This window comes from Abramis brama, assembly GCF_963993115.1.
Source record: "Abramis brama genome assembly, chromosome: 19".
Lineage (NCBI taxonomy): Eukaryota > Metazoa > Chordata > Actinopteri > Cypriniformes > Leuciscidae > Abramis > Abramis brama.
In genome coordinates this window covers 30,150,413-30,175,228 of record NC_139981.1, presented here as the reverse complement: position 1 = coordinate 30,175,228, position 24,816 = coordinate 30,150,413, and the positions used below count along the sequence as shown (strand labels likewise).

Genomic DNA, 24,816 nt, shown 5'->3' with positions numbered 1-24,816 from the left:
TTGGGTTGCAGTTTTCATTTAGGACACTTTTTTTTCATACTTGCACACATACAAATGCATGCATTCATACTAGGCACGCACACATACACACGCATACACCACATGCTAAGATACGTGAAAGAGTAAAGGCCATCCGCCTCCCAAGTTTCATTAAAAATCATCCCAATCCCCTCTTCAGCTGTCTACCACTTCTTTCTCTATGTATTTGTTCATTTCTTTTATTATTTTATGCAATCCAAAACACTCTAACCTGCCGCGCTTCGTATCTCCCTGTTCAAATCCTTCCTTCCCGCTCTGCCAGAAAGCTGCTGTCATTTGCTGATGGATATTGTCAAAAAATAACTTAATAAAATAAAGTGTAACCTATTTTTCTTGTTCTCCCATGTAAATAACGTAAAGCAGTCCTGCCCAGCCGAGCACATGTATGTTTATGTGTGAACTAGCTTCATTAATGTGTAAATGGCATGTGTTTGTGTGCATGTGCAGTATATGATGTATAATGAAGGAGGGATGCCATTGTACTCGATGGAGACCGAGACCCCCACAGCCGAGGACATCCAGCTGCTGAAGAAGACTGTGGAAACAGAAGCCTCACAGGTACAGTCAAACACTTGTACATCTTCACAGCAACAAAAAATGCCTGTACAGTGGATTGGTGGGTATTGACATGCGAGTTTGTTCTAGAGCATGAGTGCCAAACTCATTGCTAGCTAGATTCATTACATGCTCTTTTGGAGCTAATATGGTGCACAATTTTGACAACGTGATGCTGCTTTATATTTATGCATTTGGCAGACGCTTTTATCCAAAGCGACTTGCATAGCATTTCAAGGAACACATTTACATTCTTATCAGTTCTTACTTTAATAAATAATATTTGGGAAAAACAAAAACATGCTTTTGGCTGGACATTTTTAGCTTTAATATAAGCCAACTGAAACTAAACATTAACACAAATGTTTGGCCTAAATGAAAGAAATGAAAGAAACTACAGCTAATTTAGATTACAGGTTTGCTTTTCAGTCCAACAGCATCAAATATGTGTAAATGTATTATATTTAAAGGGTTAGTTCACCCAAAAATGAAAAATGTATCATCATTTACCCTCATGTTGTTCCAAACCCCATTGACAGCTACGCAAGTGCCACTTTGATGCTTCAAAAAGAGATCGTAAAACTAATTCATATGAATTAAGCGGTTTAGTCTACATTTTTTGAAGAGACACGATCGCTTTATATGATGAACAGATTGAATTTAGGCTTTTATTCACATATAAACATTCATCGGCACACATAAACAAATCATGAGAATAAACATCATTGGTTCTTGCGGAAGCTCAAACGTGCGGTGTAAAACGAGAATGAACCTCATTGGTTCTCATACATGCTTGAGCTTCCGTTTACCACAACTGATGTGTGAATTGATCAATGTTTTATATGTGAATAAAAGCCTAAAGTCAATCTGTTAATCATATAAAAAAGCAATTTGGGCTAAACCGCTCGATTCATGTGGATTAGTTTTACGATCTCTTAATGAACTTTTTAAAGTGTCAAAGTTGCGTAGCTGTCAATGGAGGGACATAAATCTCTCAGATTTCATCAAAAATATCTTCATTTGTGTTCCCAAGATGAACGAAAGTCTAACGGGTTTGGAACGAACTTATGTATACTTTGGGCATTAGTCTGGCACTGTCTCAGGAATGTAACTCTTTTCTTTTCAGGGGATGAAAGAAATCAAGAAAGACAAGGTTTTGATGAGGCGAAAGTCTGAGCTGCCGCAGGACGTCTACACTATAAAAGCCCTGGAATCTCACAAGCGAGCGGAGGAGTACCTGACGGCCAACCAAGAAGCCCTCTGACGCGGGAGCCCCGGCACCCTCCACCGCGCCTAAACTGTTCCTCTCGTCTTGGTCCAAAATTGTCGCCTGCTGTAACCCACCTCTCTATTCCTCTGCCTATATCCACACTCCCTCCTCCCTCACTGTTGGAAAGCCCCGTCTGCAAAAGTCCAGTCCACAGAGCAGTGGAGAGCTCCCATGCACTCTTCCTCATCTCCCCAACTCTTTCCCCCATCCATAGATGCTGATCCGCACACCGAACAGAAGCGACCGCTGGGTTGGTTGAAAGTAGTGTGGGTTACAAATAATCAAAGTATGCTCTTGTTGTGGTTGCGTTGTTTTTCTCTCCACACTTTATGTTGCCCACTTTATGCCGTCTCCATTTGTCCGCATGTTCCCTATCCCGTTTTTACCGCTGCTTGAGAGCTTCTCCTGTTTTCCCATCACTGCCTCTGCGAATCTGTCGTGTCTGCAATGAAGGGGCCTCACTTAACTAAATGAATCATGTTACTGGAGATGTGGAGATGGAAACCCTGTCCTGGATTTTAGATGGTATGGATGGTCGCCAAACGGGAGTGAATCAGGGTTATTCTTGATGTCATACAAAGAACTAACTAGTGAAACGTGTTTCTTACAAAACAAGCTTTATGAATTAAACATGCAAGTTTGAGATTTCAACTCGCATGGGATTGTGAATCTGTTTCAGATGCTTTCCTAGACAGGTCTGCTCGAACATCTGAGATGGGACTTTGTTTCTCCATCGAGACCTGGTGCTGTAAATGTTTCAGGTAGTCATCTGAAGTCATTTTTTAGATCTAAGACCATGACCAGACATTTTGAAGAGATTGACCTAGTGATTGTGTTAATGATCATGATCAACAAAAGTAAGGGAGCTTTGTGGAAGCAATCACCTCTATATCCAGCACCAGCAGAGCGCTTGATGAAAATGCTGTAAAAGTAGTATACAGTCCGTTTACAGTCGCATAAAACAATGTGATCTAAACGCATGCACCAATGGCCTATTGGTCCACACTCCACTTATCTTTGTATGCATCTATTTTAGTTTCATTTTATACCCCATGAAATCGCAATGTGCTTTTTTCACCTCCTAGCTTTTGTAAGTCGACTTGTTTTGCTTCATAGGTTCCTGTGATTTATAAAAAAACTAGACGAGAACGAAAAACAAACTCCCGTTAAACCTTTAAAACGGAAACCGTTCAAGATCGGGAACTACCGTCCTGTCCGAGATAGTCTCATTTCGTTGCTGTTTTCACTTTAAAGCGCCAAAGCAATATTTTTTCCAGGTTTTAGAACGGTAAAGAAAAACATCCACTGATCTAGTGTACGATCAAGCGCTATACAATCCTCCTTATAGGACTATATACTTAAAGAGAAAAGATACTCGCTTACCTGTCCAGGCTTAATATATGGAAAAGCGACAGCTTGCGATTGCGACTACTTGTGTACTGTATATTGTCATGTATATTGCTTACGATTGTACCCTTGCCCTTCAGTATTCCCTCTTTCTGCCCCAACTTCATCTTTTCTTTAGTTCTGTTTGCTTGAATGACTTCATTCTGATGCATGATGTCCCCTCTCTGTTGTAAAGGTCTGTCCTGTGAAGTGTCACTTTGATCATTCCAATAGTGAGGGAACATTTACTCCTCCTACAAGCTGCTGGACAACGCAACACTTTATTGCTATCCAGTGTGCAGCTCAAGCTCCCGCCGTGAATTCGAGCTGCTACACTTTTTCCATCGTTCCAAACGTGTGCGTATGTTTCGACTCATGCTATTACAGCCTATAGTATGCAGTGCAGAGGTGAAGTCTTTAAATCATTAGCTGTTTGAAGTGTCGTTACATCACCTCAGCCTATCAGTGTACGGGAATGACTTGTCCATGCAATCAAGAGCATGAATTGCCAACCTAGCTGCCTCTAAATAGACCAAAACATTCCAGAAACAATCAGAGGCAACTTCACTCTTGAACGCAGCATGATTCCTGCCTCAATGCAGTTTGACCGGCGAATGGGGCCCGTGTTCAGCTTGTCCGGCAGCAGCAACAAAACCGAGGGAAATTAAGAAAGTATGGGTCTCTCCACACTCACCCTTTCCCTCCTCTCCCAGCCCTCCTTCCCAAGTCTGACACTAATCTTAAGCTGCTTTCCAGGTCATATGTACATATGTTGTACTTTAATTAGGTTGAGCATTACATAGTATGAAAGTCATATTTTGTACAGATGTTCATGTATGTACAGAACAACAATAAAGAAACACAAAAGACGCGACGGCCAGTTGTGTTGCTCAAGCCATGTGAAATACATAAAGGATTAGTCACTCATTGCACATTGTCAATCAGATTAATGGATTTTTTTTTGTGACTTAAACGGCACATAACTGAGATGCACCATTACATGTTTATACTGTCATACAAAAGCAACTTGCCAAACTTCACTTTACAAAAAAAGAATCAAGCAAAAGAACATACTGCATAATTAACACAACTCCTTTGGGAAAAGGCTGAAATAAGTCTGGGTGTTTTCAGGACAATTTTTGCCAACTCTGTAACTGAATAATCATTTAGTTTACATTTCCTACTATTACATTTCCTCTTTAAGAATTCCACAGTTGGTATAAACCACAGTTAGGGTGATAAATGTGCCTTTTGGTTTGACTGAGATGAGCAAATGTCAGAAGGTCCTCTAGCGTTTATGCAGTATGAGAGGTGCCGAGGCGAGGCTTCACTTGCGCTCCAGTCTCAGGCCTGCAGAGCTCTGTCTGGTCTGGAGCGTCTGCTGGACCATGTCCTTCCACTGGTCATCTGAGATCTCCTGGGCCCAGGCAGGGATTCCCAGTGTCGGCAGATTGATGGCCGCCATGGTCCTTTTCACCAGCTCCACGTGATCTGTGAACAAACAAGAACATTTCAGATATGTCTGTACCACGTTGGTTAATTGGTTGTTATACTATGGTCTGGGTGAATACTCGATTCTGATTGGCTGCAGGGTGTCCAAGTGATAGAGGACACCTAGTAAATAAACCGTCAGGCGTAACCAGGGAAACCCAAGTAATTGTTTGTAAAAACTTTAGATTTCGATTGTAAAACTAATTAAAATCTAAACTAATGTTTTAAAAATGTGTTATTTGGCAAGTGACCATGGTATAAGCGGGTTAATGCCCGACGAGGTGTCCATTTTCAGCTATTAATGGACCTCCGCTGCGCGTCGGACGGTTCACGCCTCGCCGTCGTCCATTGATCACCTCGGGTCACCTCGTTAACCCTTACATATTAGCACTTTTCAAATGTATCTATATTAGTATAAAGTAAGGGATATTTTAAAGTACATTTATTTAGATTACCTTTGCCAGCATCTAATGATCACTTTATGTCTTCTAAAACACTAACAAATAACTCAAATAATATAATTTATGGGCAAAAAAATTTTAGATATTTTTTCATGCTGTACATTATAATAGTGTGATGGCTGAATTCACTTGAAGTATTACATTTTAGTGTTTTATTTGTACATTTATTTAAGGGAAATAGTGTAGAATTTAAATACTGGATATTTATAGGGCATAACATGAAAATAATCTGTATGTTAGACTAATAACATGCATACTTTAGCCAAGGTTTAATCCTCATTCCACCTGTTAATTCCAAAATTGCACTTGTGTATATTTTCTTTTTTAAATATGACTAATATTCTAGTAATAAGTTAAATCAACCGTTTGTGTACTGCTAGTATTAATCTGTATTATTTATAACATCCATTTAAAAATGTCAAATTTATTTGAATAGTGACATTGTTTCAAAGCAGCTTTACAGAAAATCCTGATGTTAATGTTTATATTTTTCATGTCTTATAATCTCATTTGGCAGATTAGAGCTGTGCAATAATGTAGTTTACATTTTGTGATTATAAAAGCAATCAAGCAGTTGAGATTTACTAAATGTATGTGAGTGTACTGATAAAGTTGGATATATTCAACTTTATAACCATGGTTATAATGGATGACTTCATTCATATCCAAACTTTATATTTTAAGGCCAGCTGCGTTGATTAAGGTGATGAGATTTTAGTCCAACACACTGACAGAGTAATGAAACAATAAGTGACATGATGACAGTATATGAGTGTTGTGTAAAGTCAGTTCTCATGCTTACCTGCATCCATGGGAATGGACACTTGACTTCTACAGGCAGCAGCTCCTTCAGGATCCTCCTCTTCGTCGCTGTCAGGAGGAGGCTGGGGAAGGAACAGACCCATGGCCTGCAAAATGTGGATGAAGATCAGATTTCAGCAAGACAATTCAAATCAGATGAAACCAAGCAACTAGAGGGTAAAACCACACTTGCTGACCAGAAAGATGAGGATACAACAGGCACCCTAAAGACGTCTCCTGTACCTCTATTCTGTCCTGGACCTCCTGGAGCTGCTCTGCAGCGCTCGCCTCGTCGGCTGGCTCTGTGTGTGAGCTGTTCATCCCGTCTGGGTCTTGGTTCAGAGGCTGGTAATAATACCCAGCACTGTCCTCGTCTCCAGCATTGTCCTCGTCCTCCTCCATGTCCTCCCCGCTCCACTCCTCCGGCACTGCGGTGTCTAAAGGCCGGTCCTGCACCACATCCTCCTCGGAGTTCGGTAAGATTCTCTCGGGACCCATCTCTCGGGCCCTCGCCACTTCCATTCACTGGCTGCTAAGACACACAGACGCGTGTGAGAGAAAATAGTGTGTGTTGTATGGAGTAAAACATCCAACTGTCAATGTAAGCTTAGGCTATGAATCATGCTAGGTCATATACACTTACAATTCCAGGGTATTAACTAATGACTGCGACTGTTCACCATGCAGAAAATGATCTCAGGTCATTTTCTGTTACCTGTTTTCTTCTGGCGAGCTCTTTTATCCAAATGTTTTGAGCAGATTTATGTGTATCTGGAGAGCAGCTGCTATTTGCTTCCGGTCCTGCGCAGAAGCAGAACTGCGCATTGATTGCGTCATGATACATCGACGAGCTAGCCAAGCGATTAAATGTGTACATAAATAAATAAAGGTGTACATGAAAATACCAGATTTTTATGTTTTTTTTATTTATTTTTCATTTTGATGCTTCATAATTTATTTACGTTATTAATCCATGTGTTTGTTCTATACTTTGTTCTAATGTCGAGATATGAATGTTGTCTCTGTTACTGTATCTATTCTGAAATAAAAATTAATATGTAAATGTATAAAGTAATAGAAATGAAATCTTTTGAGTAAAAAAGATTGAGTAAAACCCTGTCAGACAGAGTTTTTTTCTTTTTTATATTATTTTTCTTTTTTATATTATTCCCATTCAGTGCTGTTTGTTTAATATGTGGTAAATAAATAAAAAGTAAATAAAAAAATAAAAAAACAATTAACCCTTTCACGCATAGTGGTCACTACAGTGGACAGCTATTAAAAAAGCATTTTCTTGAATTTGCACGGGTTTTTATGGTAAAGTTGCACATCAGCTTCATTGGACCCTGGTGCATCATCCTATAAATTGCAACCAAGTGGCAAGCCTTTGTGTTTCGATTTTTTCCCCCTCCAAACCAAGATGGCCAAGGGTCAGTCAGACATGCCAAGTTGCTCCGGAATATCCACCCATTCCTTCTATCCTAGGAGACTCTTGTAGGTAAAAAAAATATTGCAGCATCAAGCAATATCTAATGAGTCATATCACAGTAACATTTTCTAAGTTTTGATTTTAGATTGGGAGAAAACTTCTCAACTTCATCAATTGCTATATTTCAGATACAATTCATAATTATAATGTGAATATTGTTTTTGAAATTTAAAACTTAAATACTTAATCTGCAGTGACTTTTTTTACTGTAAATAAATGTATTTGTATTATTAGAATGTAATTTTCATTAACATCGAAAAAAGTCATGTGATTACATAGTTTGACACTTGTAATGCATTACTTTACTTGTTAGATCAAAAAGTAATCTGATTTTGTAATGCATGTTATTGTAATGCGTTTCTTTACTCATAACATCAAAAAGTAATCTGATTAGGTAATGCATGTTACTTGTAACACATTACTTTACTTGTAACATCAAAAAAGTAATCTGAATGCGTTATGCATGTTACTTGCAATGCGTTACCCCCAACACTGATCATTTCAGATGAGATTGAAAAAAACGTATAGGTTTTCTCAGAGGAGGGCTATGATAGAAATGTGCATGTCCATCTTGAACATAATCAGAATGATCAGCTAATAAGGGTAAATCTCCATACTCTGGTGCACTGGAGGGAGCATCTGAGTGGTTTACACAGTTGTACCTTGACAGACTGTAGAAAATTCTGATGGAATCACGTCCTCATGTTCTGATATCAAAGATACGCGAAGTGCAGCTTGTATGAAGTTGTATGAAGCCTTTGCAATATTTTGCATTTATATTTTTTGTATATATTTTATAGTTTTCACATGATTTGATATAATTGTATTGATTAGTTTGTTAAATTCACATACTTTACATGTGTTTGATTATTGTCTTATATTTAATATATTATATCTTAAGTTTAAACCAACCGCATGCTGTCCACTCAAGTGGACATCTGAAGATCTCTTTGAAAAATTTGTAAAAAAATAAAATAAAAATCAATTCTTGTTTTTCATGCCCTAAGAGCAATAAAAACACATAGGGAAAAAAATCCTGACTGAGGTTATCATAATTCATGCATGAAAGGGTTAAATGCAACTAATTTAAAAAAAAATGCAATCATTCAATTTGACTCATTAGAATATTTTTTTTGATTTTGACTCGCAAAATTTTAACCTTATTTTATTAGGTTATATATATATATATATATATATATATATATATATATATATATATATATACATACATACATACATTGGCCTATATTACATCAGATATGGAAAATTACAAACTAACGAGTTATAAATCCTAAAGATTAACCATTTATTTGTGTATTGTTCATTTTCGTTTAGGAAATTTTCTTTATAAATTATTATAATTGTATCTTGGTGTACATGTTTATTATTGTTTAATAAATAAACAAGTAAATACATCTATGAGGAGGACGAATAATTGTAAAAGAAATTAAAACATTTAGGTAATAATGGTAAATAATTGCATCATGAAGTATTGCGTTGATATGGAAGCCCTGCTCCATATAGACATAATAAATACATGTATTTATGATGTCTATGCTGCTGCATGTGTGGATATGACCACCGGGTGGCGCGCGCCTCTCCGTGACGTGTGAGTTTGAGCGGGAAACGAATGACCTGCAGTTTGTCTGAACTTCCCGTCAAAGTTGTAAAGCGCTTTTCAAGAAAATCACACTTGTGTTATTGTCGAGGAACGAGGACGTTTGCTCAGTATGAACATATACTTTTGTGGAAGTATCCGAGGAGGGAGACAGGACTTGCATATTTACCAGAGAATAGTGAAGAAATTACAGCAGTATGGCCAGGTTTTAACAGAGCACATCAGCTATGACAGTCTGACTGAAAAGGGTGATTCACTTTTACTCTCTTTCTCTCATAGTTGCGCTATTTATCCATTTCATATTGTTTGGTGTTAGTAAGTTGAATCATATGTGTGTGAACAACTGCAAATAATCGCATAGTCGTAGATTAAGTAGTAAACATGTGTCCGTGATCCAGGCGAAGATGCAGCGCTGGATGGAGATAAAGCCATTCATGATCGAGATATGGAGTGGCTGAGGATGTCTGATGGTGAGATCATAGTGACATCATGTATTTATTAAAAGTGTTGTTCATACATACATAATGTAGTCAGCAGTGGCCAGTGGCATTTATTTTCACAATACGAAAATTCAGGTGATAAAATGAAATGAATGTGATTCTCTACACATGTTGTTACTCTGCTAAGGTGATCTTAGAAAATCAAACTTTATCATACACTAAAAATCACTAAAACACCAACTGAAAGTTTGCATATTTTGTTATCTGATGCAGATTTTTAATTGTGATTGATGTGTCCAATATTTGATGACATATGAAATAATATTATAGTTTATTGAATGTTTAGACAAAATATTAACATTTTTCAAAAGCTTGCATATGTGGCTCATATACAGTAGTATAATAAAGGAGAATATGGAGGTCGTACTCGAGGAAATAACACCTTAATTTTATTCAGAGGCCCAAACTGAGCAGAAATGTGCAGTTGCAGACATTTATATGGCCAAATCTTATCAGTCCAGCAGAAACTTACACAAGAGGCTTATAAATATCAGTCATCACTCTATATCTCCCTGTAGTATGTCTTAGTAAGATTATATTTAAATCCTTAGTTTTATGATTAAAGCTCTGTAGTTTTAAAACATATAATACAATCATGATTGACGGATGAACAAATAAACCCTCCTCAAAAGCCTGATGGATCATTTTCAATACTCACATTTTAACAGGACTTTTCTAAAAAATAATAATGTATGGATAATCAAGTAAAACCTATAATTATTCTCAACAGCAGCAGCATAGCAGACCAAATACATTAACACTGTCATATCCGCTAAACTCTTCTGAGATCTTCATAATATCCACAGTTATTCAGGACTCTGATTACAGTGTGCTCTCTCTGTACCAGTGATCGTGGCTGAGGTGACGCAGCCGTCATTAGGAGTCGGTTATGAACTTGGCCGAGCTGTGGAAATGAACAAGAGGGTTCTCTGTCTCTTCAGACCTTCATCTGGAAAAGGTATTACTACATTCTCCCAGCTTTCCTCAGGAAATAGATTACACGGTTATTACATATATGTGACTCTGGACCACAAAACCAGTTACATGTGTCAATTTTTTTGACATTGAGATGTATACATCATCTGAAAGCTGAATAAATAAGCTTTCCATTGATGTATGGTTTGTTAGGATAGGACAATATTTGTCCGAGATACAACTATTAAACATCTGGAATCTGATGGTGCAAAAACATCGAAACATTGAGAAAATCTCCATTTATGTTCGCGATTGTGCAGCATTCACTCACAAAAATAAATGTTTTATATATTTATGGTAGGAAATTTACAAAATATCTTCATGGAACATGATCTTTACTAAATATCCTAATGATTTTTGGCATAAAAGAAAAATCGATAATTTTGACCCATACAAATGTATTGTTGGCTATTGCCACAAATATACCCGTGGGACATGTGATCCAGGGTCATATATACACTGTCAATGATTGGATCATTATTGCAGTGATTATTATGTTTCTAGCATGTTCTATACAGTATTTTGGAAACAGTTCTTCTAACCCTAATTGATGGAGTGTGTGGCTTTTAATTTCTTAAACAACCATGTATGAAGAAACATCATGGCCATATTCCAGGATGACAATGTCAAGATTCATCAGGCTCAGATTGTGAAAGAACGAAGAAGAGTCCAGAGCTTAAATTCACTGAAAGTGTTTGGGATGTGCTGGAGGAGGCTTTACAGAGTGCTGGACTCTTGCATTGACAATACAAGATCTTGAGCAAACATTGATGCACCTCTTGATGGAAATAACATGTTGTGATGTTGTAATTTCCATCAAGAGGTGCATCAATTTTTGTTTGCCTATTTAAATACAATATGTGCCTATGTAAATTCAAACAGTGACACGGTGTGTGTGTGTGTGTGTTATTTCTTATTTATTTGAAAGTGTGAAGTGTGACCCTGGTTTTGATAGATTGTACATGCCTCTTCATCTCTCACCCTCCAGTGCTGTCTGCCATGATCAGAGGAGCTTCGACAAACTCACTCTTCCAGGTACAGGACTACACAGAGGATGAAGTCGAGAGATTTTTGGAGAAATATTTTGATAGTATCAACAAGAACTGATGATGAGCATATTTCAACGAATCATAACAGATAAGCACAACTCTTATATGATGCTCCTCTCCTTTTAGAAAGCCAAGTTTTCCTTTGGTGGCCGTAAGCATTTCCATCACATTGTAAAATGTAAATTACGCTGTGTTGTTACGTACATGTGAATAAATCTGTCCCATCTGAACACTGGTGTTACATAGGATCATAGTGATTTCCACATACTTTTGGTCATATTGTGTAGTGCATTTATCAGTTTTTGAAATGTCCACCAGGGGTCACTTGTTGTCTTTTTTTAGGACATTAGCGAAGATTAATAAATGAATAACTAAGATTAATAAGTTTATTACCAGGCGTGTGACATAGCTCATTAATGACCTGAAATATATATATATATATATATATATATATATATATATAATAAATATAAAAATATATATATTTAATTATATATATATATATATATATATATATATATATATATATATATAATTAGTAACTATAATGACTATTAAATAATAGTACGAATAATAATTTTTAGCTTGGATATGGATAAGAAAATTTCATAGATAAGATAATTTATTCATGACACCTGTTTTTTAAAGACAGTTTTTATAGAGTGATTTAGTCATGGAGTTCAACTATTCCACAGTTAAAAACTTTAATACACACAGTTCTGTATAAAAATGCACATTACAATAAAAAAACAAATATACATTTCACCAATAAATTACATAAATAAATTATATTTGCACTTAAGAATACTGTTGTTTATGTATCATTTTATATCACAAAAATCATTCCCATAAAACTGATATTACTATCTAAACCGCTTAAAATAGCATCACAATAATGTTAAAGGGAACTTACACTTTCATAAAAAAAAAAAAAAGTATGTTCATAAAACAAACATATTCTCAAAAAAATAAAATGTAGCATATACTCACTCTTACGATTTGAACACTTGGCAAAAATGTGTACACGTACATCTGAAATTAAAAGAGCTTCTCGAGTATTGTGGCTAGATATTACACACACAGCACTAATTTAACACATGATGGATGTTTTATATATTTGAGTGGTTTAGTGCTTCCCTTGATTTGACATGCAGCTCATTAGTGCTACCGTATACTCTTTGAGTACAGACCTCATATCAACTAATAGTTCCCAGGATGTGTGTACCTTAAAGTCAACATGAAACAGCATCTGCATCCACCTGACCTTCATAATGTGACGTACAGTATATTCAGTGAGAAAAGTATATGGTGAGATCCAATTTGATCAGTTTTTCACTGATTGAATTTTGAAAATGGTCTGAAAATTACGAAAGTCCCAAAACAAGATGAACATTTTTTTATTTCCTCTAAAATAATTATCTATTTTTTTCTTAAATCTTTTGCTAACACTTTACAATAATGTCCCATTACTTAACATTAGTTTATGCAGTAACTAACATAAACAATGAGCAATACATTTGTTACAATATTTATTCATCTTTTCTAACGTTAGGTGATAAAAATACAACTGTTCATTGTTAGTTCATGTTAGCTCAGATCCATTAAATAATATTAATAGATACAACTTTTGATTTGAATAATGTATTAGTAATTGTTGTAATGAATATTAAGATTAATGATTTTATTTTTATATATATATATATATATATATATATATATATATATAATAAATGCTTTTTTTAAAAAGAAGAAGAATTTTCATCTTAACTAACCTTATTGTAAAATGTTACAATTTTTTTCCTGTGCAAAATAAATCTGCTTCTGGTTGCCAAGGTTTGTACCACATGCTGTTAGCTAGCAAGCAATTTTGTTGCTTTTATTAAGGGAAAAAATTAAGACCAAAAAAATACAGAGAAATTTTCTGAGAAAAAATATTGGGAGAGGAAACATAGACTCAGAATGGCACTAAGACTCTCGGTCCATCAAAAACCTGCCTGGATCAGCCAAAACGTTTTCAGAGGCGGAGGAAGTTAATACATTTATGGATTATTACATTACGTTACAGTACATTTGTTATTACATGTGTATAACATTTCTACGGATGAAGAATGGTGAAGGAAAAATATATGAGATTGGAGGAAAAATTACTTGCGTCCTCATGTAAATGTTTTGCGTTCCCCCAAGAAACTTTGCATTCGCTCTCATAAACACAAAAGTTTTTTTTTTTTGCGAGGGAATGCAAAGGTTTTGCGAGCGAACGCAAAGTTTCTCGGGGGAACGCAAACATTTTGCAAGAGAATGCAAAAGCGTTTAATTATTTTTCGTCCCATCTCATATTTTTTTTGCCACCACCACCTCCCATCAGGGCCTCCGTACATTATCTTATCTTCGGAATAATGTTCCAAGACCAGGTAAGAGCAATGTTGATTTCATGTTGACTCTAACTGACCTAATGTTCCCTCATCAGTACATGCCCTCACTTGTGGCATTGATAATTAAAATACATCTACTAATTGGTTCTTTATATCTGTGTAATGGCTCTGTATAATAACCACCTGCATTCAGCCAACTCTCAGATTCATCAGTACCAGTATCTTTATCTTGCGAGTGGTCAGAAGTGGTCGTTTACTTCAGCGAGAGCGGCTGCGCGATCTCCGTGTCTAAAGGACGTCGGTGTTCAGCCTCTTCTTCTCGAGCTCGGCTGGAGGCTGGAGGAAACTGATCTTGCACTCCTGTTGCACAGGAGAGTGAGTTCGACACCGGTGGAACGGGCGATGCTGAGTGGGAGCTGGTCTACACTGGCAGCGAGCCGATCGGTCCTGGCACTGTCCACGCAGCACCAGACCAGCTGTTACTGCCACCACGGCTAAAGTCATGCCGCCTAACACCAGCAGGAGCACGAGCTGCGACTCCGACAGCCCGTCCGCCCCACGCTGGGTCACCACTGAGATTTTAAACGAGCGTTTCTCATTCCCGTTGGGAGTCGTCCAATGTGAGTGGTTTCCCAGAACAGATTTGCTCTTGAACGGAGACACCGCTTGAGATCCCGACTCCCAGATGGGAATCTCGCATGTTCTTCCGGCGTGACCTGGAGGGCAGAGGCACTGGAAGGCCGAGACCCGATCTATGCAGCGTCCTCCGTTGAGGCAGGGCTGGCCGGCGCAGTCGTCCAGGTTGATGGTGCAGAAACGCCCGGTGAAACCCACAGGGCACAGGCAGGAGAAACGGTTCACGCCGTCCACACAAGTGGCGCCATTGGCACAGGGGCGCATCAGGCAGTCGTCCATGTTGGTCTCGCAGCGCGGCCCGGTGAAGCCGGCCAGGCACCGGCACGACAGCTCTGGAGCGAAACCACCCAGATCCTCACAGAGACCGCCATTCTTGCAGGGGGACCTGAAGTGAGAAACATCGGGGAAAATATCTGTCACTTATGCTTTTTTTGTGCTACTGTCACAATGTTTTGAAGGTGAAGTGTGGGATTTCTGAACTCATATTGTTTCCAATTGTTTTCTGAGAACTGAAAAACGATTTATAAGTCAAGTCATCTTCATTTATATATCGGTTTTAACAATGTAGATTGTTTCAAAGCAGCTTTACAGAGACAAGGTAACATTTAAGGTAACAGATTGTTTTGGCTTTATAGCGGTTCTTTAATAAAGTTATTTTCCAGCTAAAGTTAGTTTTGATTGATTCGCTTCCGTCGCAACGATCATTTGTTATTAAATTAGTTTGTAATTCCCTACAAACCAAGCCTAAACAAAGTACTGGTCTTTTCTTATAAATTCTGATACAGAATTTTATTTTATTTTGTCACTTCGGGATAGGTACGCGAAACGAATTTTCCCGACAATGCTTTATCTGGAGTGGTAAAGGGATCCTCCATAGGGAGAGACTAGTTGGCACTTCAGCACTGCGTTGTCATCGGGTCCAGGCGAATAAGTTGAAGTTGAATGTGTCTGGTTTCTGATGTCATACGCTTCCAGTTATTATCAGCTGACCAACTGGGCACTTTGAATTCAGTGTAATTTCTGCCAAATAATGGAAATATAAATTATGTGTCGTTTTTAGTGAATAATAAAAAATAAAAAAAAAGCACTTGACCAGTGTTGTCCGATTCCCGAAAGAATGAACCTTCTAGTTTATCACATAGCATAGCAGCACCAGTGTCAATTTCCAAGCAATGAATGATTTGATCAAATGGACACCTTTAATGCAATGTAAGTTACTTCTGTCAAAAACATAAATGTAAATAAAAAGTGTGAGCCAGTTCTTTTTAGTGAATCAAAAGCACTTAGATCAGCAGCAGTTCGCTTACTGAGCTGCATATATGCTGATACTGCTTAATAGTCACAGGATTTATACTTTCAGGGGAATCGGTCAATGCATGTACCACTTTTAGTTATCTCTGCATATTACACTTTAACAAGGTGACATCAAAAACATTGCACACGTGTTGCCCACAACATCATTCATGTGCACAATCGAAACACAATTAAACATTTATTAAACTGTGCATATGCACAGAGTTTACGTAAATGTGTGCACGATAAAATCAATGCCAAAGTTCATATATAGAAAATCGGTCTTTGATGTGGAGAAGTGCTCAGCGCCACGTCAGGGTCTGGGCAGACGTACACACTTTCCTTGTGACATAGAGTCTGACAACTGCAGGTATTTGGAAATCTAAGCAATTCTTGCCGCTTGCAATTCTCAAGTAAAACCTTTAGAAATGATCGTAAGATCAAATGTAGGACGGTTTCTATGCAACATTGTATAAATGATCAACCCAACTGGTCCAGTCCTGCTGCATCATTTCCCAGGAACACACTCAGTCGGTTTGTGTTGCTCGTCCTGGGAGGAACAGTCGGGCCAATCTGCAGTGTGTCGGTGTTACAGGCTCTCACTGGGCCAGTAATAATGAGCCCATTGAATTACATGATTGCACTCTGGAGGCTGCAGATTGACCAGGCTGTTGTTCTGCCTGTGCCAGTGCGTCTGGGCTTCTGTGCTAATAGATTAAGGATCACAGCTTAACGAAACGTTTATTCAGAGGGGTCATATCATGAGCAATCCACTCTTCACTGATCTCACGTAAAAGAGTTCATTGTAACTGAAAGTCCTACTAAAAACGACTTGTTCTGTTCTTCTGCAACTTTGTGATGTCAAACAGGTGAGTATCTGAAAACACGAGCATGCATTTACATTTTATATATATACACAGTCAAACCAAATATTATTCAGACACCAGATTTAATTATTGGTTATTTTTTACTAGTGGGTGCAGGACACTATAGTTAATTTATGTGAGTATAGCAAAATAAAGTAAACCGTGACATTTTATACCCAAAAATTCTTCATACACTGACCAGTAAAATGTGTACAAATTTGGGACCAAAAATTATTCAGACACTTGTGCATGTTTTGCTTAAGTGTTTTTTTCTTTAATTGCTAATGCCACCTTTTTACACTAGCCTGACAAGCCAGACCCACATCAGGATGTTGGGTTTGGGAACCTACCATTGGCTGGGCTCAATCCGAGGGGCGGGATAAACGGTTGTCTTTCAAATTCCCTCTGCACGCAATAGGACAGCGCTACAGCCAACCAGGGGTGCGTTTCCCGAAAGCATCGTTAGCCAACTATGGTCGCAAGTTCCCTCGTTACCAATAGAGTTCAGTGGACATTGCGATGAACTTGCGACCATAGTTGGCCAACGATGCTTTCGGGAAACGCACCCCAGAGTGTCTTCCCACCAGCGGAGCTAGTTAATAGATTAAACTTTTGCCGTATCCGGTCGGCAAAACACATCTTCCTTTTTTAAGAATGACTTAAGTGCCGTTCTCTGCTTAAAAAAAGCTTAACTCCAAATCTTCCAGAGTCGCGGCCAAAGCCGATTGGAAAGACCGCTGTTCGCCAGCAGCAGCCGCCATTCTTTGTTTTCAAGTAGCAGGGAATTCACACAGAACCGTCACAACTCTGTCGTCATTATGTTAACCTGCCCACCGACTCTATACACGATGTGATTGGCCTGACTAGAGTTTGGTTTTTCCACCTTGCGAGCCAACGGAGAGTTGCTGGACCACCCTGGCTGCACATTACATTTGCTGCTAGGGTGCGTCTATATTTCTAGGCTACTTTTACACCACAGACTGAACAAAATGAAGCATTGCTTGGTAATTGGTTGATGTGAACTGGTATTATCTAATTGTGTACTTAAATTTAACAGCTGACAGCTATGAACATAATTCATTTGTGAGACCAGTGAAATATGAGAGTTCTTGTCATATTTTATTACCATTTTCCTAAACTATAGCGAATAAACTGTGATAATCTGAGTAATGTTGAAGGCGTCTGAATACATTTTGGTTTGACTGTATAAATATACATATAAAAAACACTCACTTTGTCTTTTGGCAAGGCCCAGTTTTCAGTTCGCAGTCCCGCCCATGAAAGCCTTCAGGACATACGCAGTTATAATCCCCCGACTCACTCAGGACGCATGTCGCTCCGTTCTGACACGGCTGCTGTCTAGAGCACACGTAAATATCTGCGGAGACAAGAAGGTGTTGTCATGTCAGTCTGTTAATGCGTTTAACTCTTACGCTCATGAATAATGAATCACCTTTGTCACAGAATCTCCCCCCCCACCCGTCCATGCAGGTGCACTGCCAGGGCTGATGACAGGAGCCGTGAACACAGCCGGGCATTCGCACGCAGTCGTCACAGCGCGGGCCACCCCACCCCGGGTCACACCTGACACACCGAGACAACAGGTAAATACTGTTCATTTCTTGTTAATTTTGTTTTGAACCATCTTGTTTATGAGATTTGAATTATGAGGGATAACATTAGCCTATTTATACTTATTCACTTCACATACTGTGTGGAGTACGCTAGTTGTTTGAAGTGATGTTTTTCCACTTGGAGATCTCTTATTTTGCCTTGTACTTGTATGATGTAACCTCTGACATTAGGCATGACTTTAACTTTTGACATTAGGCATGACTTTAACTTTTGACATTAGGCATGACTTTAACTTTTGCCTCTAGTGGCCAAAAAATAGTGTTGCAAGTGCCAGAGTGGCACAACTGAAACCAATCCAATTATAAGTACTGCTTGTGTTTGTTTGTTACCAACACCCTGATGAAGGCCAGTGGGCCGATACGCATTGGTGTTTTTATCTTCAATGTTTTAGCCCTCTACTAACTAATAAAGGCTTTTTTACTTTTTTGTAACCTACTGAGTGCCTGGACTTGGATTTTTTCCAATTTTTTTGAACAGGTAAATACTGTTCATCTGTTTACAACAGGGGCGCCCAATCGACTGTCCTGCACAGGTCATCTCCAACCCTAATCAAACACACCTAAAGCAACCAATTAAGGTCTTCAGGATCACTTGAAAACTAAAGGCAGGTGTGTTTGACTAGGGTTGGAGAAGAACTGTGCAGGACAGGATTGGGCACCCCTGGTTTACAGTCTTCTAAAGCTAGCTGTGAGCGGGAACAAGCTTGCACAGGTCAAATATACTTTACCAACATGACACCTGAAAGTCACACAAACTTCCCCCTCACGAGTCGACTCACCTGCAGTCTCCGTTTTCAGCACACTTTCCGTGGCCAAGTTCACACGTGCAGTTACTGGCTGAGGGCGCTGGAGATGTTTCCACTGAGGGAAATGAAACTGAAGAGAAACATACATGTTTATTGATCTTACTATGCAGCAGTGTTTGTTGGCTAAAACTATTAAAAACGTTTTTTGTGTACATTTACATTTAATCATTAAGCAGACGCTTTTATCCAAAGTGACTTACAAACGAGGAGAGCAATAGAAGCAATTAAACTAACAACAGGACAACAATATGCAAGTGCTGTGACCCTTCCCAGTGTAGTCTAACACAGTATATGTAATATTTTTTAAAGATAGATACAGAGTAGGAGAGAAAACGAAGTGCTAGTGTTAATGGATCAAGTGTTGCCATTAATACTAACTTTATTTTCTCACTCTATGGGCCCTATCTTGCACCCAGCGCAATTGACTTTGTACACCAACGCATGTATCATTCCTATTTTACACCCAGTGCACAGCGGACTTTTCCCTCCACAGATGCACGTCAGTAAATTAGGGAATGAACTTGCGCTCCCGGGTCGGTTCAGCAAAAAGAGGAGGCGTGTTCCGGCGCAAACGTTCCCTGGTGCTATTTTGCAGTTTTAGAAAACAATTCCTCCACTAACCAGGAGAAATCTAGTCTAAAGTCGCGTTGCGCATGTTATTCAGATGCTATTTTAAGGGCGCATGCTTGGCCATAATCAATGTAGCGTGTGCACAACGCACATACACTTTATATCTCTCATCTACACACAGATGCAGCAGTTCTCATTTTTAGAAAACCATACATTATTACAAGGAAAAATATTAACACACAAGGGAAATCATTGTTGTGTCCATGAAGATGTGAAAAAATAGGCATAAATCTAGCTTACACATTTACCCAAGATATTATACGCCTGTTTAACCGAAGCTAATTTGGGTGTGTTTCTCCATCCCCAATGTCACTTCTCTGTGTTTTACGGCCCTGACGAGAACGTCTGTCTCCTCGGCTGTGAACCGCTCCTGGCAAATCCGCCGTTATAATAGCAATCCACCATAGAACAAGCACGCCTGCTCTTAAAGGGAATGTGAGATGATGCTCTGATTGGTTTATTTCACGTTACGCCCAAACCACACCTTATGAGTAATGAAGCTACTTCAGACCAACACATTTTAGATTTGCGTCGGATCCGCCCTCAAAGTTACTTGCGTTTTGCGTTTGATACTTGCGTTTCAGATCGTTAAAATAGGGCCCTTTATCTTTTTTTATTATTATTATTACGTATACCGTGTTAGACTAAACTGGAAATGGAATGGAAACTGGGTTAACTGGAATTAAGCTGAAATAAAATATTAGATTAAAAAAACAAACAACAATTACAAATGTTGCCTTGGCAGCTAAAATACTGTATACATATAAATTGAAGTGCTAAACTAAACCTGAAATTAAAATATATTAAAGCTAAACAAATTATTTAAAAAATTACAAGTACAAAAACAAAATTACAAAAAATATGCATTTTGGTGCAGTTGGTAATATTCATATTGCCAAAAAGTGAGATGAAATTATGATAGCTTGTTATGTAAATCAGTGAGATCTTTAAAACAGTCCAGCAGACACTTACATAAACTGCATATAAATGTCAGTTGTCACTCTATATCTCCCAATAATCTGTCTTAGTAAGATTAAGTGCTAAATGCTTATTTTTATTATCAAAGCTCTGTAGTTTTTATCATGAGGGGGGAAACATAATGCAATCCAATACAATGATGATTGCGAGATGAACAAATAAACGTTCCTCAAAAGCCTGATAGATCATATTTGAGACTCACATTTTAGCTTCATTTTTCTAACAAACAAACAAAAAAAGTCCAGTAAGTGTTCAACGTGAAATATTACTAACAATATGAAAGTTACTTTTTTTATTTTCCGATATAAAAACGTAATTCAAGATTTCGCAGCAAAAAGACGTGACCCACAACCTGACCCACAATTATACTAAAAGACCTTTTACTTGCTAAAAATAAGTATAAAATATCGATCGTAGGGCAGAAGGCATGTAGTAGATTGTGTACAACATGTTTTTTCAGAAAGTTTTGATCATGTTGATAATATAGAGGCCTAAGAAGTTTGTGTATCAAATATGATACAGTAGAATTTATAGGATTAATAATCTGCATGTACTTTTATATGAAAAGTTTTTTGATCTGGTACAGGAAGTGATCCACCCCTGATCTCCATCATCACCATCTCCACTGAGTGATTTAGCATTCTTGGCTGTGCTAATCCAGGATTGGGCTTTGCACTATGGTGGATGTTAGTGCAGGGTGTGTGTGTGTGTGTGTTGGGGGACGGCCAGCAAGCGCGTGTGTCTGTGGTGATGGGCACGAGGGGAGCGTGTGCGGTGGGAGGAGAGGAATGTGCTCATGTCTCCGCCCGTATGAGCTTTGCCTGAACATCACAAGAATTCACCATCGCCCAGAGCCCAACCCCTACATGCCTTCAAACCACCTCTGACATCACATGTCCTGAGAGAGGGATCGTCCTTTCACTAAACATGCTGAATTATTCCCTACAGCCTGGAAGTTTTTAACAGTTATTAATATGCAAATCACATGCACACTTATGAGAACTTCATTTTCCCCTGTCATCTGACATGCTCACTTAATCGTGTGACTATTTTGGATAAGAGCTGGTATGTCAGACACAATACATGTGTAAGCTCATATTCATTGACTGCTGCTGGAATGGGAAGCATTTTCCATGTAATCTGGCCAAGACCTATATTCCTGGAAACACAGAGCTTTGAACAATGCGTGCCTGGCTTTCCTGTGCTATCAGTGCAACAGCTGAAAAGTACAAGCTGATAACAGAGCAGCCCAAACAACAATATGAAGCGTAATCTCTTAAACATAGACAGCTGAAGGATTAGTTTAACATTTAAAATTCTCAAAATAATTCTTGTTCTACAGCTTTATGTGAAAATTTTGTCCCTCTTGCTTGCAAAAAGACTTCCAAAAAAACTGAGTGCACATTAAAAATTATGATTTATTATTATTTAAAGTCCCCCTGTGGTGAAAATCCAGCTTTTAATGTTGTTTGTATGTCTATGTGGTGTTTTTAATGTGCTTTAAGACAAATCATGTGCAAATTCAACACCATTGCTGAGTATTTTCTCCTTAAAACTGCAGTGAACCAAAGACGGTTTCAAGAACGCGGTTTGAAATCGCTGGTGTTTCTGACGCCACAAACTACCTTGTAACCAATCAGATCAACGTGTGATCGAGTGGATCTCTGAGCTGGTACTAGTGAGTGGAGGCGGGGCTCATTTGCATATTCAAGGTCCGCGTAAACTAAATGAGGTGTTGGTGTGGAAAGGAAGCAGATTTGCATTATTTTGCCAACCCGATCACATGGAAAAAACGTAACTATTTTACAAGGGGGCTATTTTGTATACATTTATTTGAATCATACAAAAACAAACGATTTTTAGAAAAAGGTAACCATGAAGGACCACCCTTTAACATAACCTCTAATATGAATACTCTGATATCTCTTCATTATGGTTGTAACAGAAATGTAAAGGCCTAATGTTAAGGCTAATGTTACAAGTAGTGTTCATTAAAACAATTTAAATACATCTTGTGGGCAACACTCATGATATTAAAAACCAAACATATTGAAAGAACAACTGGCCACAAATTTTGCTATGGAGTGGGTTCCCTGTCTAATTGCTGACGCTATGGGGACACGTTCGGGGAACCCGGTGTCTGAGGCACGTGTAACTTCACACTAATATCATTGGCCAACGCAGTATAAATAGTATAAACACAGAGTGCCCGAGAGTAAACATAAGGTGCCTGCAAACTTTTTTTTTGTGCCCGTAAAGTCTTGTGTTTTTTGGTCTCCATGATTTAGACAACTCTTATGAAAAAGAAGTTTATTCAAGTGTTCTATTAGTATACTTCTTTTAATCTAAAAATAAGAAAGTATAGGATACTTTCACTCTACTTTTTATGTACTTTTCAGAAATATACTTTATATACTTTTTAGAAGTATACTTAAAATTGCACTTTAAAGGACAAGTTTGGTATTTTACACTTAAAGCCCTGTTTTCAGATCGTTTCTGATGAAATAGAACGGTTAAGATTGAAATTTGGACACATGCTGCTGTCCCGAGAATTTTCGGTTTCTGTGGTAGCACCCCCCCACCTCCACAATGGCTGCATAGGTGCACTGGAACAATCCTTCCTAAAACGCATTAAACTTTCGTTTACAAAGACGTGAAACTCACCGAGTGGTCAGGGGTGTTCACTGATATGCTCACACAAAAATCGCTGCAAAAGATGCTTTCCAACAGGTTTTATCGTAGTTTTTGTCCAACTCCATTGACTTGTATTGGATGTGCTGTGAGGTACGGTATTACTCCGCCGCCGGAAACTGGACTGGAGAGTGTCTATTATTCAAGCTCTCAACGGAAGAATGTACGGGTGTGAGGCGTTTGGAAAAATAGGTCCACAGTTTTACAACGAATGGTAAAACACCTGTTGGAAAGCATCTTTTGCAGCGATTTTTGTGTGAGCATATCAGTGAACACCCCTGACCACTCGGTGAGTTTCACGTCTTTGTAAACGAAAGTTGAATGCGTTGTAGGAAGGATTGTTCCAGTGCACCTATGCAGCCATTGTGGAGGTGGGGGGTGCTACCACAGAAACCGAAAATTCTCGGGCCAGCAGCATGTGTCCAAATTTCAATCTTAACCGTTCTATTTCATCAGAAACGATCTGAAAACTTTAAGTGTAAAATACCGAACTTGTCCTTTAATATACTTGACTTATACTGACAGATATGTATAAGTATATTTAGCCTATACTTGTACTCAATCTTTTGCTCGAGATAAACTTAAAAGTATCATTAAGTATTCCAAGTATACTTGGCTTGTAGTGTTTTTTTTTGTTTTTTTGATTGAGTAGCCTATTAAATACTTTTTTCACATAGTTTTACATACTGTCTTATAAACTTCCATTGTTTGAAAATATAAATTTATAAAGAAAACAGATGTCCCTCAAATCTGATTGTTTGATTGGAATGTTGCTTCAGAATCAACAAAGATGTTGATCCAGAAACATGTTGTACTTGGTGAAATCAGGTTCACAGTTTTGCTTATCAGGAGGTCATTCAGGCAGGAGAAAATTTGTCTTTGTGTCAAATGAGTGAAGAAAAAATGGAGAGCAAACAATTTAAGAGATGTGTCCCCCCCCGTGTCCATGTTTTATTACTCCTGGCAATGGACAAAAGCTCTGTGTTATTTGCTTAGGAGCGAGTTCAGACCTCAAAGGGGATGGATGGGCTCACTGTGATCCTTTCTCTTTGAGAAAGTTCTGCTCCCACTTGGCCCTCTAATAATGATGTTTTATTAACAAAGTTTGGGAGGAGCACGTTCAAACTGCCCATCCAATCAGTACGAGAGGAGCCTATATATACGTAGCCGACTCACATATGTTCCTCAACAGTTTTCTGCATCCCTCCACATCCCCGTCTCCTCACACTCCTGATTACTATCCTAACCAGAGATATGGGGCAGTACTCTGGGTTCG

At 38.3% G+C, this 24,816-nt stretch overlaps 4 protein-coding genes across 12 annotated transcripts in view; 2 read left to right on the top strand and 2 right to left on the bottom strand.

Annotated features, from left to right (window-relative positions):
• ppp2r5d (protein phosphatase 2, regulatory subunit B', delta) overlaps positions 1-4,124 on the top strand; it is a 50,120-nt gene extending 45,996 nt beyond the window's left edge. For both annotated transcript variants that reach the window (XM_084093405.1, XM_084093404.1), the window contains 2 exons: positions 487-597; positions 1,721-4,124. In XM_084093405.1, the coding sequence (XP_083949531.1) occupies positions 487-597; positions 1,721-1,858 (249 nt within the window). In that variant the 3' untranslated portion in view covers positions 1,859-4,124. The remainder of the gene's footprint in view (positions 1-486; positions 598-1,720) is intronic.
• mea1 (male-enhanced antigen 1) lies at positions 4,000-6,845 on the bottom strand. Of its 4 annotated transcripts, none has more exons than XM_084093419.1 (4): positions 6,647-6,845; positions 6,247-6,532; positions 6,005-6,110; positions 4,000-4,741 (listed from the first exon to the last, which is right to left on the bottom strand). In XM_084093419.1, the coding sequence occupies exons 2-4, from the start codon at positions 6,523-6,525 to the stop codon at positions 4,578-4,580; spliced, it is 549 nt and encodes a 182-aa protein (XP_083949545.1). In that variant the 5' UTR covers positions 6,526-6,532; positions 6,647-6,845; the 3' UTR covers positions 4,000-4,577. The 4 variants fall into 4 exon arrangements, with proteins under 4 accessions (XP_083949545.1, XP_083949547.1, XP_083949544.1 ...); XM_084093421.1 differs by having other exon boundaries at positions 6,719-6,826; XM_084093418.1 differs by having other exon boundaries at positions 6,247-6,535; positions 6,719-6,821.
• A 2,254-nt stretch (positions 6,846-9,099) lies between these two features.
• On the top strand, positions 9,100-11,862 carry dnph1 (2'-deoxynucleoside 5'-phosphate N-hydrolase 1). Of its 2 annotated transcripts, none has more exons than XM_084093423.1 (4): positions 9,100-9,358; positions 9,509-9,580; positions 10,458-10,568; positions 11,574-11,862. In XM_084093423.1, exons 1-4 carry the CDS (start codon positions 9,223-9,225, stop codon positions 11,690-11,692), a joined length of 438 nt encoding a protein of 145 aa, XP_083949549.1. In that variant the 5' UTR covers positions 9,100-9,222; the 3' UTR covers positions 11,693-11,862. The 2 variants fall into 2 exon arrangements, with proteins under 2 accessions (XP_083949549.1, XP_083949548.1); XM_084093422.1 differs by having other exon boundaries at positions 9,119-9,358; positions 11,541-11,826.
• Positions 11,863-13,862: 2,000 nt separating this feature from the next.
• The window catches only part of dlk2 (delta-like 2 homolog), a 41,131-nt gene continuing 30,177 nt past the window's right edge, over positions 13,863-24,816 (bottom strand). For all 4 annotated transcript variants that reach the window (XM_084093406.1, XM_084093409.1, XM_084093408.1 and 1 more), the window contains exons 3-6: positions 19,215-19,311; positions 18,255-18,385; positions 18,035-18,179; positions 13,863-15,027 (exon numbers count right to left, since the gene is read on the bottom strand). In XM_084093406.1, coding sequence (XP_083949532.1) covers positions 14,295-15,027; positions 18,035-18,179; positions 18,255-18,385; positions 19,215-19,311 — 1,106 coding nt within the window. In that variant the 3' untranslated portion in view covers positions 13,863-14,294. The remainder of the gene's footprint in view (positions 15,028-18,034; positions 18,180-18,254; positions 18,386-19,214; positions 19,312-24,816) is intronic.

What these genes read in the sequence shown, in the direction of transcription:
- mea1 (XM_084093419.1), bottom strand. Translation starts at nt 6,525, where the DNA reads ATGGAAGTGGCGAGGGCCCGAGAGATGGGTCCCGAGAGAATCTTACCG. An exon ending in AGGTCCAGGACAGAATAGAG is followed by an intron (nt 6,111 to 6,246) that starts GTACAGGAGACG and finishes CACATTTTGCAG; the next exon opens with GCCATGGGTCTGTTCCTTCC. An exon ending in GTCCATTCCCATGGATGCAG is followed by an intron (nt 4,742 to 6,004) that starts GTAAGCATGAGA and finishes GTTTGTTCACAG; the next exon opens with ATCACGTGGAGCTGGTGAAA.
- dnph1 (XM_084093422.1), top strand. Translation starts at nt 9,223, where the DNA reads ATGAACATATACTTTTGTGGAAGTATCCGAGGAGGGAGACAGGACTTG. An exon ending in TGACAGTCTGACTGAAAAGG is followed by an intron (nt 9,359 to 9,508) that starts GTGATTCACTTT and finishes TCCGTGATCCAG; the next exon opens with GCGAAGATGCAGCGCTGGAT. An exon ending in GTGGCTGAGGATGTCTGATG is followed by an intron (nt 9,581 to 10,457) that starts GTGAGATCATAG and finishes TCTCTGTACCAG; the next exon opens with TGATCGTGGCTGAGGTGACG.